The sequence below is a fragment of the Hesperophylax consimilis genome, chromosome 19 (genome assembly GCF_061612785.1).
Source record: "Hesperophylax consimilis isolate HC1 chromosome 19, BYU_Hcon_1.0, whole genome shotgun sequence".
NCBI classification, from domain to species: Eukaryota; Metazoa; Arthropoda; class Insecta; order Trichoptera; family Limnephilidae; genus Hesperophylax; species Hesperophylax consimilis.
In genome coordinates this window covers 16,721,027-16,739,144 of record NC_142854.1, presented here as the reverse complement: position 1 = coordinate 16,739,144, position 18,118 = coordinate 16,721,027, and the positions used below count along the sequence as shown (strand labels likewise).

Below are 18,118 nucleotides of genomic sequence, written 5' to 3'. Positions count from 1 at the left end.
ACATTTAGCATTTGAAAAATATTTGTCAACGTTTTAATACTTTTTATGAAATATATTTGCACAGGGTGGGGAAAAAGTAATCACCCTATTGGAAAACGCTATAACTTTTGCAAAAGGCGCCAAATGTCAATTCGGTTTTGACATTTGTGAAGTAAACAAACGCAGAATACAAATCGACAGGACGGTGAATCGTTTTGCAAACAATTGAACAAATTTCACAGGCAGTACCAAAGCTTATCATAAAAAAAAAAAATTACAGCAAAAGAACATCGGGTGATTACTTTTGCCCCACCCTGTATAAAACATGAACTGTACAAATAAAGCGAAGTGACAAACTTCCACAACATGTCATCCATTCTACTAATATAAACCTATTTAAGGCTCTATAGTGATTTGTTTTTGGGGTATTATGCCGTGTTGCGCTACCTCTTTCTTTAGCCAACAGTGTACATCATCAGGGCAGATGTGTCTGGGCAGATGTATCTACCCTGATGATGGACACTGCAATGCTGTCCGAAACGTTGGCTAAAAAAGGCATAATACCCCAAAAACAAATCACTATAATACTTTTGGCTGTGAAAATCTCAAATTGTACCTATTTAAGGCTCGATTGGATTCTTATTTGAAAACTTATTTTAAATTTAAAACGACTCAATTACTATTAAACTTATTGCGAAATCAGATATGAGCGAACCAACAGAATGCTGCCTGCTCTGCACATAATAATGATACTAAAATATCAGAGGCTCTAGGGGTAAATAATATTATATTTTAAGCATCCCTTTCTCAATCAAATAAACACATAATGAAATGACAAACCTGTTGTTGGACAGGTTCGTTTTGGAAGAGTAGTTCCTTTCCAGCGGATATCCATTCTCCGTGACTCTGAGCACTCCATAGTCAATATTATTCTTCACAAAGGTAGACTTGGCTCCATCCAAGAGCAAATCACTTCTGACGCTGGCTCCATCACCTGAACTTCCTTTTCCGTCGTACTTCTCCAACATCTTGGGAAGGTTGGAGTTGCTGAAGTTATCCAGGTTATTACGATCGTACAAAGTTTTCTGACTGCGAGATATCTGCAGGCGATACATCTCTTTATTGGTTTCTTCCACATTGGAGTCTGGTCGATTCGGAGTTTCGTTGTTGTAACGTGAATCGTTGCGTGCGTAATTCGGATACGCAGGCTCCAAGTTGTTCTGACCGAAGTGTGTCACATTGTTTTTGTTGGGCGTCACAATTGCGTTGGGTTGATTGTACGATGACAGTGGATTTGTTCGTGGCAATCGTGAATTAGCGGTTCTACGGAGTGGCGCCACAGGTTCGACATCCATATTGTGATCGGTAACGTTTGAAGATAGTTCGGATCCGTTGCTGCGAGATTTTCCTACTAAGCGTCGATGCGCCTGCGGTTCTGCGTTGGATTTGGTGTGCCGAATGGCATCTTGATAAGCATTATTAGCTTTGTTCTTGTCATTTGATCGAGCCGTTCGCCGCGGATGTTTAGGGTTTCGTTCCCGGTAGTTTTTGAAGTTTCCTTCAGAGTTAGTTTCCATGTTATCTGTGTCATCTTCGTCCACCGAGGAGCTGGACGTAGTGGAGACGCTGCGTTTAGGAGGTTGTCTCATAAGATTTGCGTTATCCTCGCGTTGAAACGGGATTTCTTCAACACGATTTTCAATATGATAAACGGGGTTTGTAAACGTGAGTGGACCGTTAGACAAAGGCTTGGGCGAGTTGGCTCCGGTATCCCTTGTGAAATTTTGAATTCCAATCTTCTGTCGCTCGTATTCGTAGCGTTGCTGATTGTTGTTAGCTTTGCCATAATTATTGCGACGGTTATCGAGCATGATCTGTCCGGGACGTCTGTTTTGGTGCGCCGGACTGCCGTCGCAACAGTTTGGATTGGCGTTGGGCTGCCCCGCGTACAATTCTACGGGACTGGAGCTCTGACTGTAGGTGGCGAAGCTCTGATAGCCCGAGCTGGCCACGTTTGATAACGCACTGATGGATATATTTGAGCCGTTATTGTGGACGTTATGATTACCGTTAGCGATTACATTGACATTAGTTTGCGGCACGATATCGTGATTTGTAATTCTTTGATTGATTAAGTTTTCTTCATTATTTTCGTGTTCTTGATCGTCCGCATATCGTAGAAGATCCGAAAGCTCTTCCAAATTCTTTGGCATGTTTCCGTTATCGTTATTCCCTCGACTGTAGACGTCACGTGGATTACTGTTATAATTGCCGACCATTCTATCTCCATTGCTATCGAAAGCGTTTCTTGGAGTCTGGTAAGCGTCGGCATTGGACCGATTACTGTTAACACTCCTTTGTGATGAGGACTGCATGTTTCCGCTAGATCCATTAATCTTGTTGACCAAACTGGGTGATGAAGCGTTCTTGTTGTCGAATCCGATCTGCACCACTTTCGGATTGACACGGTGTTCGCGGTTGTTATACTGCGAGCTGTATCTGTCGGGGTTGTTAGTGCTGACATTATTGTAGCTGTTTCTGGGTAACGTGGTGGCCCGCACGCCGCCCAGGCTGGGAGATTTGCCCACGGCCATGTTGTGTGAGAGGAGGGAGTGGGAGGTGGGTGTGCCGCCACTGTCTGGTTGGCTGGAGCCACTGGAGCTGATGGTATTGACTTGGAGCTGGTTGCGGCCGAGGAGAGGAGAGCTGTGGACCAGGGTGTTGTCAGCGGACGGACTGTATGTGGGATCGTTGAACCTGAAAACAAATTCAATGAAATCAATTTAAATCAAAGATGTATTTATTGATGTCGCATTTGTACTTGATGTAATAACTAATGAGAGATTAAATCGCCGCGACATTGGGCCATCAGGTAGTATTTTATAAATTTAAGCTGATTATCACTTCTTACACATAGTTGCATTTTCAAACAAAGTTGGATTTGCAGAAAAGTATTCACCAGGTATTTTAGTCTAGTGTTGGGTTTTGGTGAAATTTTAGAGTTGTCTGCATGCAAAACTGAGGTAAAACTGGTGAGAGAAATTCTTTTAAATCATAAATTACGGTAAATATTTATATGAGAATGGATGGAATGAGATAGGACTCGGCTTTTTTGCGTAAAAAGCGAAGTTTTACCGTATTGTACAATACATTTACGTGAATTTTACCGCCACTGAGGAGGGCCTTAATAAATCTTTGGATAAATACTGCATTGATGCTGTCCCCAAGTCAGCTTACCTGAAGATATTGTCGTGTATGGAGGAGGGAGAGTGCATGTTGAGGTCCGCCTGAGACCCCGACTGTTCCCTCAGTTCCTCAGTCAGCTGCTCCAAGATGCTGGGCAATGGATCCAACTCCTAGAAACATTTAAAACACATTTAATTAACATGTGCCTGAAAGCCAATGTTGAAAACAATATTCGTGATAAGTCGACATGAGCGATCAAGACAATACATCTGTTTCGATAGTTAATCAGAATATCACGGGTATTGGCTAACGAGTACGTACATAACATTCGTAATTCGTAATTGTAAAATTCTATTTCTTATAATTTTCAGTACATATAATGAATTTATGTACCCATTATTAAACTAGTTGATCAGCACAGTTGTTTTCTAAGCAGTTGATGGGGTTTCGATTGCCGTAGCATTTTTTTTGTAACTAAGAGTTTTTAACATTTTAATTTTTTTTTAATTAGATTTGTCCCGGGTCTGCCGTAGTTAAATAGAATCACTTTTGTAAAAGGAAAACATATACATGATTATAATATCTTTGAAATACATAAAATGTTTATCGACTGGCAATTCATTTTCAGGAAGTGGATAAACAAACGTCGACGGTTAAATTCAACCTACCGATATTGTTTCTTTATCGATATTGTTTTTTTATCGATATAACTCTTTATCAATATTGTTTCATTATCGATATTGTTTCTTTATCTTATTGTTTCTTTATCGATATGTCTCTTTATCGATATTGTTTATTATTCGATATTGTTTCTTTATCGATATTGTTTCTTTATCGATATTGTTTCTTTATTGATATTGTTTCTTTATCGATATGTTTCTTTATGTTTTTCTGATATTGTTTCTTTATTGATATTGTTTCTTTATTGATATTGTTTCTTTATCGATATTGTTTCTTTATCGATATTGTTTCTTTATCGATATGGTTATGCTAGCCCAGGGTATTTAGAGGATGCAGTAAACTATTGTTAGTGTCATAAACGAATATACTGGCACCGCAGATGCTTGCTTCGCTGAACCATCGCCAGAGATGCCACTCTTGTCTCTGATGCGAGTAAGGGAACGACTATACTTACTCATCACCCACAACGAGAATACAATCCAACAGCCGAATTGGAATAGCTCATATTTCGGTCCCCTCAGGCCTCTGGCATATTCTGACAGAATTTATGTGTATTTCCACTTTGTATTAAAATCCAAATAAATGGAATAATTTTGAACATATCCGAAAACTGTTGTTGAATTTTGTTTTATTATTCGAATCAAACATATAATTTATAGTATTAAAATTTATAATGCAAACATAAAAAGGTTTTAAATGGCTCATCTTAAGGCGAAGCTTAATGCTAAATCACTATTTTGATTAATCTTTGTAACGAATTGGTGTACATTATGAATACCAAAAAATATGCTTTAGATAAATTGAAGGTTTTCCTATCGCTTCGTTTGAATAGAATACAAATAAAATAAAAAATTATTCAATAAAAAATATAAATGAAACTACTAAAAATATTTTTTTTCAATAGAAATGTATGAACGCATAAAGGAAACAACTTTTTAAAAATACAGTATTATAGCTAAGATTATCTGTGACAGTTTCACTTGATTAATTTTTTTGCTTTCTTATAAAATTATTTACAAAATAAATAAAAACCAGTTCTGTGCTTGAATTCTAACGTTTCTAGACTCCTTTTGTCAAGCGATTTGAATGCCTATTACCTACAATATACGGTATACCAAGAATATACACATTTTTAGCACGTAGCTTCCTCTTAACATTTTTTCGCCTAAACACTAGACTCAAATTAATGATAGCGAAAAAACACACAATTTTACTGGACAAATGTATTATGAAAATTAATATAAAAATAACTGAATAAAAAAGTCATGAAGTTACATAATTTTTTTCTCGAATTGCGGTCAGAACCTTTGGTTTTATGGAGGAGTATGTTTTAATTCTTCTGTGGTTAACTTCTAGGTTTGAATATAAAGCGTGGTGTTTTCTCTTTCTAACACAGTTTAGATCATATTTCGAACCATCACAGTAAGGGAGACATAATGATTTCTATAAGACTATATAACTATTCCCAAAAGCGAACAAATTAGCCCGAGATGTTTAATTTGAGCACCTAATTTTATCTAGGCATGAATGTGCGTATTTACGCACTCGACTCTTTCTTTCTTTGATATCAATCACAGATAAAATAATGGGCCGCACAAACAATGAAAAAATTAGAGAGAATGTTGCTTTAACAGTAATAATATTAACCTGCTGCGAGATGACGGAGAGTCTGGGGATGCTGTCGGCTAGCAGGACGTGGAGAGAGGCCAGCTGCTTGCCGAGGTCCAGGAAGCCCGCTGGACAGCCGCTGCCCCACTCCTCATGCAGGGTGCTCTCCATACCGGGTGGGAGGGTCTGAAACACGGACGATACATAGTTATGATGATGAAATAGGGATTCCTAAATGTAAAGAAATCTTTTTACATTCATGTCCAAGCGCTGCTTCGAGAAACTAAATAACTTCTTTCATAGTTAGTAACGGCTTTGCTTCTGATAATTAAAAGTTCTACATATATATACTAGTGAAATGGCCCCACCCTACATCTCTGAACTATGCGTCCCGGAAAACACTGGTCTGAGGCAGTCAACTCTTAGATCAGCAACATCATCAGCTGTAGACAGACTAATGGAACCTAAGCGCAAGCCAAATGCTATGTTTGGTGGTCATGCTTTCGGAGCATCTGGGCCGAAGGCTTGGAATAATCTCCCTCCGGAACTAAGATCCATAACAAGTCCAACAGAATTCAGGTCTAAACTAAAAACTTACACCATATTGAATCTGAAACGGAGTGTAACAAAAAAATTTACAGGCAAATGAAATGCCAAATGGTCGAGTTAAAACAGAACTTTGCTACACTCAGTAGTATACCATACATCTTTCACACGGTAACTATATCAGCCGTAAACTGGTATTTTTGGTGATGAAGAACTTTGAACCCCACTTCCTTTTGACTAACTAAATGTCACCCCTAAAGGTGGGTCCAGGATATGGAATACCACATAACACTGTTTAGCGCACACAGCTGATGAATAAAGACTTACGGAGATATCCTGGAGGAAGGCTCTCATGTTGGGTGCCTCCTCCTCGAGGAAGTCGTTGAGGAACTCCATGTAGGCCTCCTTGCCCTGGAAGCGGGTGAAGTTGGCCAGGGTCTGCAGCGTCTTGGCCACCAGCGTGAGGTTTCGGCCCGCTCTCTCGTCAGGGTATTCTGGAATTCATTACATACGAAATTAAATGATTTATTGCAAAACAGAACAATAAATTTTCTCAATTTACTAAAGATTCTAGTATGACAATTCTAAAAATGCCACAACTGTTGAATACAATCAAAAGCAATTTTTTTTATTTAATAACACCATTCCTCTTGTCATAGAATACTATGCTGTGTGAGAACATCTGTTCTGCCATGTGGTATCTTAAACAAGTTGTGGTGACGACTACAGCTGTACAGGCAAGTAAGTGCATAAGGTGCATGAACCTCGGGTAAGACCCATGCGTCTGCATATAGTTTTACTCGAGGAGTTATTTCTGGATTAGTTCCAGTAAATTTATGTAAATTGTTTGGCGTTGAATCCATACACCACTAGCATACATGAGTGAATGTGCCTAATATTTGCAAATGGGTTTATTTAACTGTAATTTTTTAATGTTAAGGTGATGGAATGGTTCAAAGCTCACCGTGGGTAATGCCAAACAGACTGGGAGAGAGGATGGCGGGACACAGAAAGCGCAGGAACACTGACGCACTAACAAGGTGATCTGCCAACTCTTCGCGCTGCATGGACCTTAATCTGCAAAGATAATAAAACAAATTACAAAACATAAGAAAAGAAACTTTAATCCTTTTCCAAATAGTCAATTGAGAAGTACCCAATCATTAACCCAATCACGAACCACCAACGAGCGATCTAGAACACCTTTAAAAAAAAAAATTAAACAATAGTACCATCAAAGTTTGGGTATTTTCAATATCAAGCAAAACAGCAGCCAGTGGACTGCACATTGATCTATCTGTGGAATTCTTTCCATGTGTAAAAGCATCCTCGGATCGGGTAGTAGATCGGGTACATCATCGATTGGGTACATCATCGATCGGGTACTTTTGACCCAATCACTTCGTCGGTGGGTTGTGATCGACACGGTTTGTGTAAAAAATCAATCAGTCTTACTTGTCCCTGAAGGCGGCGAAGCAGACGCGCAGGTCTGGCGGAAATCTGGCAGCGCTGCCTAGCACGGCGCGCCAGGCCCGGCTGACGGCCCCGCGAAGGCGCGCACGCTGGCGGCGGAGACTGGACCCTGCACCGGCCCCGCGAGCAGGATCTACTTCCCAGGCGCAGCCTCCGGACATGGCGCCAGATACGCACTCCCACAGGGTTTCCTGCGATTTAAAACATTTGTTATAATATATTGTATTTTTATGTGAATACCGCACAAATGTCTCAAATGCTCCCAACCGTCTGGAGCCAGTGAGACTATTGCATCCTCAATAACTGGAGTATGTTGTCAGGCTAAAGGTGGTAGGGAGGGGAATTAGATGGGGAAGAAGAAGTTGGGGGATAGCCCGGCTAATCAGATCTGGTCACCAAATACGACCAAAGCCATTTCAAGCAACGTTTCAATTCTGAATGGTGGTCTTCCATCAGGGAGATACTGAAAGTACCTTCCACTACGGAACGTGCTGCAAGTATGAATTGAACTTGTGAAACTATGGCATCCTCAATTGGGGTTTGTTGTGAGGCTGAAGGTAGTGGAGATTGAAAGGAGATGGGGAAGAGTTAGTATTCAGATCTGGTCTCCAAACATGGCTAAAGTCATTTCAAGCAGCTTTTCAAATGCACCACTGAATAGAGAACACAGATCTTTTATTTGTGTATATATTATATTTCTGAAGTGTCTGAAAACTAAAAACTATTTTTGAATGAAACTGATTCTGGACTTAACCACTCAGAACATCAGAACGTCAAAAGACGTAAATATGATAATAGCGGTCAAGACATTAGAACGTCTTTTCACGTAAACGCGAGAGATTTTACAAAAATCGATTTATTTCCATCACTAGTATACGGATTGCCATGATTTAAAAAACAGAGTATCGATAATGAATAACGCTACGCGTCTGTATTCAAGAATATCTATGGAATGTAGAGGTGCATTATCTAAGCCGATTGGATCTGTCATCTTGGAATGTTTGTCTTTCCTTTTTTTTTTTTTTTTTTTTTTTTAAATTAATTTTTTTTTAATAAATTTTTTTTTCTATTTTTCTTTATTGAAAAAATGAATTATTCTTTTTTCTATATTGGTTCATCTATGGACAAGTGAAAACAACAGCTGATTCTGACAGATCCATATTTAATGACAAAAGTAGTGAAATTTAAGCAAATTTAGCAAATAATCAAAGTTGAAACATATAAACTAGTGAAAAATTTATCAAAATAAAAGTGTATTTCGTGGTGACAGTGCGAAACAACTTTACATATTGCCCTGAAAAATTACGCATAACGAATTCACTGTCATTGTAAACCACAACCACAGACAATTTATGTTTTTGAATTTTTGAATTTGTGAAGAGGTTTTTTTTTGTCATAGACAAATAAGTTAAATTATTTTTAACTCAATAAGGGGTATTTCTGAACAACTGTAAGAAACCTACCTACAAACTAAGAAATAAATCAACCAAAATGTCTAAAACTCGCAAGGTTTGCAGTGCAAAGAAAGATACATCTTCACCTTTAGCAACCACGTCTGGCCCTATTGATTCACCGTCGGCGCATCAGTCAATGATTAACATTGACACTGACTCATTAATCAATTTTTTTGAGTCGAAACTTGAAATCATGCGCAATGAAAACAAGAAAGCAATTGACGCTGTTCAGTTAAAATTAGATGCGCTGTCTAACGAGTGGAAGGATCAATACACAAAAATTCTGGGATGTGTGAGCGTTCTCCAAGAAGAAAACTCAAACCTCCGGCAAGAAGTCCAGTCACTCCGAGATGCACAAGATGAGATGGAGCAGCGCAGCAGAATATGCAATGTAGACATCCATGGGATTCCCGAAGCAAAGGGCGAAAATTTGATGACATTAATAGAGAAAATAGGATCCAACATTAACGTCCCGCTTCCAAGTAGCTGTGTGGTTTCTGCGCATCGCGTCGCTCGCGGCCACTCCTCGCCCTCCAACCGTCCACGCAATATAGTCGTCCAGCTCTCCACAAAGCGACTTCGTGATGATGTCATCGCTGCAGCAAGGACTCGCCGCGGCCTTACCACGGAACAATTAGGATTTGGTGCTCCCACCACCAATTTTTATATAAACGAGCACCTTACATTGAAAAATAAAATCCTATTTGCCAAAACACGAGCCGCCGGAAAAGCTAACGGCTTTAAATACATATGGGTGCGGAACGGCAGTATTCTGGCGAAGAGGAACGATCTCTCTCGGGTTTTCACCATTCGCCGTGAAGGAGACCTTCAAAAGATAATCACACATGATCAGCAAAACATGTGACTACAAACATGTTACTGCTGTCTTCGGTATCCGCTTTCTCACAGTATTCTGTATCCTGTAATTTGTTTCTTTCAAAGCTACTTTATATTTTTGTTTACCGCGCAATATCCCTATAACTTTAAACCAATACCATGTTTCTCACATATTCATTCACATTCTAAAATGTCAACATATTTCACATTCCTTGATCTAATAAGTAGTCTATGTTTTTTATGTAATTTCGAAGCCTCATATGCCCTGCATAATGTATCACTCGTGCGATTGTGGAATATGTCAAACGGCACTCCTACTCTGGTAAAATGATCTCATCATCATCTATATCCGTTTATTACCAGAACTGTGGTGGTATTAGGACCAAAACCCAGGAGCTACTAATTAATGTATTATCGAATAACTACGACGTTATAGTTCTAGTTGAAACATGGCTTGTAGCAAGTATAAATACGACTGAATTCATAGATTCGCGTTACACGGTGTTCCGACGTGATAGGGACCGTACACTCACTGGTAAAATGGACGGAGGCGGTGTGTTGGTAGCAGTGCGCAAGGAGCTTGCATCTTCCCGGCTCGATGACTGGGAAAATGGTCAAATCGAACAAATCTTCATTTCTATTCCGGTAAGATCTTTCAATCTCATCATATGTGCAGTATACATACCTCCTGCCTCACAACCTATGGTCTATGATACGTTCTCCGAAAACCTGGAATCTGTATATTCATCACAACCAAATAATACTTTTTGTGTACTAGGAGATATGAATCTACCAACTCTGACTTGGTCATTTTCCGAAGACAGCAGTCAAGGTCTCGCCTCCTCAAATACGGCTGCATCGAAAACTTTGCTTCAAGCAATGTCATTGATGGACTTACTCCAATATAACTGTATACCAAACCATAATGAAAAATACTTAGACCTCGTATTCTACAGTCGCGAAACAAATGTTAAACGTAGCAACAACCCTCTCCTCTCAGAGGATAGACACCACCCAGCCCTTGAATTTGATATATCCTTCGTAATTCAACCAAAAATCAAAAACAAAATACAGCGTAGGCGCAATTTCAGGAAAGCTAATTATGCTCAGATTAATGAGGACATTAATTGTATTGATTGGTTATCTGAAATCGCAAATTTATCAGCCGAAAAAGCAGTAGATCGATTCTATTTAAAAATAAACGATGTAATTGATAAGCTTATTCCAGTATTGGCACGACGAAATGACAAATTCCCCATATGGTTTACTCCAGAACTTATTAGGTTATCAAGGAAAAAAGATAAAGTCTGGCTCAAATGGAAGACATATAAAGGTCTTTCTGACTATCGTGAATTTTCCTTCTTACGTGCTACATACAAAAAATTGACTTATGAAACCCGAAGGTTATTTTTTGACAACATCGAAAGTTCATTGCAAAATAATATCAAAAGCTTTTGGTCATACGTATCCTCATTAAAATCGTCTGATGGATACCCTGCTGCAATGTCCTTCGAAGGGCGCAAATCTAACGATGCCCAGGAAATTTGTGATATGTTCTCTGAATTCTTTAAGTCAACATTTGAACCTTCCTCTATCAATGACCCAATTATTAACATTGACCAACTCGAGGAAGTTCAGGACTCTGGACTTGCGCACATTCACACAGTTAAACTAACGGAAAAAGAAGTGCAATCGAGTTTAAAATCGATAGACATAAACAAGGGTGCGGGTCACGATGGAATACCGGCGTTTTTCCTTAGATCTGCTGCGTCGTCACTGTGTGTGCCGCTTACCATAATATTTAATAAATGCCTGAGTGATGGGGTTTTCCCTGATAGGTGGAAGTTGGCCTATATTATACCGGTCCACAAGGGTGACTCGCGTCAAAGAGTGGAAAACTATAGGCCAATATCCATTCTCTCGGCGATCCCTAAACTATTGGAAAGACTTGTCCATGACAATATATATCCCCAGCTTGCTGCCGAAATTACTGAACAACAACATGGGTTTGTAAAAGGCAAATCTACCACGAGTAATTTACTTATTTACTCAAATTTCTTATTTACTAGCATGGATCGAGGCCACCAGGTAGATGCAATATATTGCGATTTCAAAAAAGCTTTCGACAAGGTTGACCACCTTATTCTTATTAAAAAAATTATGTACAACGGAATTAGAGGAAATTTATTACGTTGGTTTATCTCATATTTAACAAAAAGACAACAAGCCGTATCATTACGAGGACAGACTTCTACATGGGAACCAGTTACTTCTGGCGTGCCACAGGGGTCAATCCTGGGTCCGCTGTTGTTTATTCTTTTTATTAACACTGTTACTAAATGTTTCGTGCATTGTTTATATCTTTTGTACGCTGACGACATAAAAATATTTGCCATTGTTCGGAATTTAAACGATTGTCTTCTCATACAAAGCGACTTAGTAAGGTTCGAAACGTTTTGCAATGAAAACAAAATTTACCTAAGTTACAATAAATGTAAACAAATAAGTTTTACTAAAAATCACAACGCTATCAAACACAATTATTGTATTGGTAATTATTTACTCGAGCGCGTTTACTGTATAAGAGATCTAGGCGTACTTTTTGATTCCAAACTCCACTTCGATGCGCACATAGATAATATTGTGAATAAAGCTTACAGCATGCTAGGATTTGTCATCAGAAACAGCCGTGAATTTCGAAAACCTGAAACATATCTTCTTCTTTACCACACTCTGGTCCGTTCTCAACTTGAATACTGCACCTCCATATGGAATCCACTTTACGATATCTATAAAGAAAATATTGAAAATATTCAAAAGAAATTTCTGCGATGCCTCAATTACAGAATGAGCGCACCCAAACGTGGGTACATAAATATGCTCTCGAGTTATAACGTCTCCACTCTATCTAACCGGCGAACATACCTTGATCTCATGACTCTGTATAAAATCTGTAACAACGTTATTGACTGTCCCGACTTACTGAAATTGATAAACTTCAAAGTACCACCCAGAGTAACAAGGCTTAACGACTTATTCCACATTAGCAGGACGCGTACAAATGCTGGTGTCAGGGATCCAATCAGAAGAATGTGCGAATCACTTAATCAGAATCAAAACCTCAAGGACTCTGACTTATTTTTTGATACACGCACTACTTTTAGTAGAAAAATGAAGACTGTTTTCCTACAAAGTTCAAAGTAAACAACTTAGACATACTTCGTTTAAATATATTGATATATTTTTTACTTTCTGTTTAACATGGTTTATCTATTTATATATATATATTTTTTTTTGTTTTACCCTCTAAATTTTTTCAAAAATAATTTGTAAATTCTTAAAAGGATATTGCGCATTTCTTTCATATTTCATATTTGTAAAATAATATTCTTATGTATATATTTTTCCCATATTTATAAGTGAAAATATTTGTAAATGTTTTCTGCTGTTTAAGTTAATTCGTGAGAAATAGTTTGGATGCAGGTGAATTCTCTAGTTTATGTTTCGTATATATTTTTGTCAATTGATATCTGTATCTGTTTTTTCTCCTTAATAAAAAAAAAAAAAAAAAAATCTTGTTCGTTCATAATTTATTGCGTTTCTAAATAATTTATTAAAAATATTTTAGTTTGGACGGTTAATATTTTGAGGTGACTAATTTTTTTTTTTTTTTTTTTTTTATAGTCGGAGGCGGTTTACTTACGTTCCCCGCGAGCACTTAGGCCATAGGCCCATTGTACTATCTCCCATTTTACCTCATTCCCTTGCCAGTAACCCGGTCCCTTTTATGAAGTTCACCAGGGCTGTCATTGGATATGTGGCGATGTCTTCTGGTTCCACACTGTGTCTTCCCAGGTATCTGAGCCTTATTCCCAGCAGAGCGGGGCATTGGCACCATAGGTGAATTGGAGTCTCTTCCTCCTCTTCACATTTCCTACAGATGTTGGTGTTTTCCACTCCCAACAGTTGCATGTGTCTCCTGAGATGGCAGTGTCCCGTTAATAGTCCTACCAGTTCCCTCAGTGAGTTTCTGTCCATATCGAGTAGTTGCCTGGTTCGGTTAGGGTCCGGTCCGTTTATGAGTACTTTAGATTGCCTCATTCCGGGTGCCTTCTTCCATTCCTTCCAGTGTTGGGATTTGATCCACCTCTTGATATGTAGTTTGGTGTGGCAAGCTGCTACTCCTACGGCCGGCTCAGATCCCACAAGTGGTGCTTTCGCCCCTTTCCTTGCTAGTTCGTCAGCCCGCTCGTTGCCCTCAATACCTTTATGTCCCGGTACCCAGAGCAGGGTTACTTTATTGATGGTCGCCAGTTCTATTAGGATAGTCCTGCATTCCATCACCAGTCTGGAGTCGCATCGGTTACTTTCCAGTGCCATTAAGGCCGCCTGGCTATCAGAACATATGTTTATGTTCTTATTTCTGTACCCGATACTCATATTCTCCTGTGCGCAGACTAAGATGGCTTTCATCTCAGCTTGAAACACAGTGCAGTGCATTCCTAGAGGTATACTGAGTTCCCTCTTAGATCCCTGTAGACAGACCCCGGCCCCTGTTCCTTCCTCCATCTTGGACCCGTCTGTGAACCAGATTAGTTCCTGTTTGGAGTTTGGACCTGGGACCGTGTCCCATTCCTCCCTTGTGGGGTACGTCACTTTAAACAGCTGTCCGAAGAAGTATTCGGCTTGCTTGCCGTCCTGCTTCATCCCAGCCGTCGGACTAATTGCCCTCAGTCTTATTCCTATCTCCGTGTGACTGTTTCTGGGCAACTCTCCTCTCCATTGGCCATTGCAATGTAACCTGTAGGCTGCCGCCATCGCCGCCCCCTCTATTTCTATGTTTAGTGGGGGTAGGTTCAGCAGCACTCCCATGGCTAGTATTGGAGTGGTTCTCATGGCTCCTGTGATGCTTCTGCATGCAAGTCCCTGTATGTGATTGAGTGTGACCATCACTGTTTTCAGTGTTGTTCTCCTCCACCAGACCAGGGCTGCGTGCATGATCCTTGGTTTTACAACGGCTGTGTAAAGCCATTGCATCATTTTAGGTTTGAGACCCCACGTTCTGCCGCAGATTCGCCTAGTTGCCCACATCAGAGCACAGGCCTTTCTGCCTACAGTTTCCACCTGGTTTTTCCAGCTCAGTTTGGCATCTATGATGACTCCGAGGTACTTAACCGTGTCAGAGGGTTCTAATTCCTTTCCATAGAAGGTTGGATTGCTCCATCCTTCTAGTTTCCTTTTACGCGTAAAGATTACTAGTTCTGTCTTGTCTGGGTTGACTGACAGTCCTGTTTCTTCACACCATTCTTCCACTGTTGCCAGTATTGACTGTATAAGGCCTCGGGTTGTGTCTGCATCCCAACACCTTATTATGGTTGCAATGTCATCCGCATACCCTTGCGTATATAGGCCCCTGTTGTTGAGTTTCCGGATGAGGTTGTCCACCACCAGGCTCCACAGCAAGGGTGATAAGACCCCTCCCTGTGGACACCCTCGTGTCACCAGCACTTTGATGCTTACCTCACCCCTTGTCACCGTAAGTATCCGGCCTGAGAGCATGTTCCTCAGCCACCTTCTGGTGGTTTTGTCGAGTCCATGTCTTTCTGCCGCTTCATCAATGGATTTAATAGTGGTGCAGTTAAATGCTCCCTCTATATCCAGGAATAGCCCTACCGCCAGTTCCCCAGTCGCTTGTGCCTGCTCCAGTTTGTACACCAACCTGTGCAGTGCCGCGTCGACTGACTTGTAGGAGGTGACTAATAGTTTTTAACTATATTTCTTCAATATATAAAGTGTTATTTCTTTATGATACTCAGAAAAAAGTACATTTTTCACGGCTTTGAAATAATGGTCAGCGATTTTTACATATTTTTGACATTTTCATAAAATGTATATTTAGAAACGCAAATATTTACGTATAATAACATGATACGATAGTGAATTTCATAATCTTTCCAAAACATTCTTTAGAATGAGGCTACGTTTCCCAAAACGTGAGTTATGAAGCTTTTAGCAAAACTCGTAAATAACACAAAAATTTTCACGTTTTGACAGTTCTCAAAGGAACACACAGTAAATAAAAGTCTTTGTCTGAGAGGTTAAGCGAAAATGCCCTTGTATTATTTTAAGTTAAATAAATAATATTAATACCTGAAGGTAAGTCTCGCCCAGCATCTTCATGTAGGCCTCGGTGGCCTTGGTGGCCAGAGAGTTGGCCCGGAAGGCGAGGGCAGCGTGGGGCGCTCGCCGCACCTCCAGCGCGGCCGCGGCTGCCAGGAGTCGAGCAGCGGCTGCCGCACCGCCGGCACAGCGCACCGTGCCCACCAGCGCTCCCGCCACCTCCTCTTTGCTCTTAACTCCTGTGAAAGAATAATTCATTTCATTTAAAGTCGATCGGTAATTTACCTTTATCCGTAATCATACCATCCATGAATGCATACAGAACAACAAAACATGTGTTCAACGAGAGCTTTAATTTCTGTGTTCACAATGGTTTTCTCCGTCACCGAAAGCTGTTCTATCTCCCAGCCTGTAGGACTAACTTGACAATAGCCATGCCGGTGGGGATATCTTGTTGTTAAATGGAATCACTTCGGATATTTCTATATTTAACACCAAAGAAGCAGAATTTAGACGGCAAGCTCGGTTATTGCTAGGATAAAATCTGCTTTTATACGTTTACCCCCTTGCTGATGGGCGTGTTTTGGATTTTGCACGGCTGATAAACAGCCATTTACAATACGTTCATGGTTGTTTGTCAGTTGGGTAGGGTTAGGAGCGTGTTTATCAATAGAGCACATAACGTCTTAGTTGTGATCTCGTAAAAACAAATAGAAATTTTATTTTGTAATGTTTTTAAAATGAATTGAAATGTGGTCAAGTAATTCCTCGGTGGAAAAGATGTTCCCCTCTAATCTCCCACCATACGAAAGAAGAAGAAAAAGACCAATGCGAACGGTATAAACTAGCAACCAAATTCACGCTGATGAAGATGATGTGATTATATCCTGATAATTCTGCACTAACCTATGACGGGTTCCAGGTACTCCACCAGCTGCGAGTAGTTGTCCCTTAGGAAGAGCAGCAGCGGCTGGTAGTGGCTACACGGCAGCACTTCGAGACTCTGGTAGCGGCACTTGGCGCGCAGACTGGCACCGCCGGCTGTTTCGCCGCCCTCCAGGGGATGCCAGCGCTCGCTGTTGTGACGACCCGACAGGTCGTGGATGGGAATTTTCACGGAACCTGTAAGGGAAACATCAGACACGTTTAAAACAGGTTTCATTATAGAGGAAAGCCAAAAATCGCTCGAGTGGTTATTGTTTTAAGATATATCGGACGGTTGGTCCTTTGTTTACTCTAGCAACGGTTTCATATATTTCTGTTTGTTTCATTCTCATTTTTGATTGAATAAGTTTGAAATTGGAGTTTTTAAAATGGAGTCTTCTAGCGAGTAAACTTAACTTTAAAACAAAAAAATTAAAATTTTACAGAAGATCGAAAGATATTAATTTGTACATATAATCAATTAATTATATTCATCTGTTGAGGTAAATTTTCGTCAATGGCATCGGGTGTTGCCGCCATCTAGCTGTTATTTCCAATGTCCAGTTATATTTTTATATAGCACTAGTGGTATCCACTTCCAGGATTTAAAGTGACTTTAGAATGAATTATTCTTACCAACTAGGAATCTCTTGTCCCTCTTTCTGGGCTTTCTGTCAGGTTCTCTGTAGACGTCCACTGTGATAACGCCTACGTGCGGCAGCCCGGTGAACTCAAACACCTCTCCCCAGAAACACAACTCTGTTTTCAGTTTGCTCGATGTTCTGGAAACAAGAAAACACATTTTATTATACTAATAAAAAAAAGAAAACGAATATATAAACTAAAACTCTACTTGGCCCGAAATATGGCGGTTCTTCCCTTAGGTCAATTGGTGTTTAACCCCCCAAAATTACAAGACATCAATAATAATAAATTATATGCATGAAAACAACTGTTCTTATTCTTAATTTATTTGAAATTTCCCACGAAACAGCTGCGAACAGTTGCGGCGAGTGACAAGCAGTGATGAGCAGTGACATCTGTTGTTTCTAATAGAAGCTTAGTTATATATATAGTTTAGTTGGCTGCTATGATTTTCTATGATTACAAAGTTTAACACGAATTTATTTGTAATCTAGATAGAGTCTCGTATAGATATATATCAGATTTTATTTACATGAGACACCTATTGACTTTTTCTACAAGTCTAGAATGAATATTTGATTTTATCGGAATAAATTTTGAAGGTTATACCACCCATCATTGAAGAAGAAGATAATACTAATAAATCTAAACAATGAAACAGAACA

The 18,118-nt window shown here is 39.7% G+C and overlaps 1 protein-coding gene across 6 annotated transcripts in view; it reads right to left on the bottom strand.

Moving 5' to 3' along the window:
* The window catches only part of raskol (Ras GTPase-activating protein raskol), a 442,218-nt gene that overhangs the window by 8,532 nt on the left and 415,568 nt on the right, over positions 1–18,118 (bottom strand). For all 6 annotated transcript variants that reach the window (XM_089643502.1, XM_089643503.1, XM_089643507.1 and 3 more), the window contains 9 exons: positions 17,445–17,590; positions 16,791–17,006; positions 15,915–16,123; positions 7,456–7,664; positions 6,965–7,077; positions 6,328–6,494; positions 5,494–5,640; positions 3,217–3,335; positions 820–2,736 (listed from right to left, as the gene is read on the bottom strand). In XM_089643502.1, the coding sequence (XP_089499628.1) occupies positions 820–2,736; positions 3,217–3,335; positions 5,494–5,640; positions 6,328–6,494; positions 6,965–7,077; positions 7,456–7,664; positions 15,915–16,123; positions 16,791–17,006; positions 17,445–17,590 (3,243 nt within the window). The remainder of the gene's footprint in view (positions 1–819; positions 2,737–3,216; positions 3,336–5,493; positions 5,641–6,327; positions 6,495–6,964; positions 7,078–7,455; positions 7,665–15,914; positions 16,124–16,790; positions 17,007–17,444; positions 17,591–18,118) is intronic.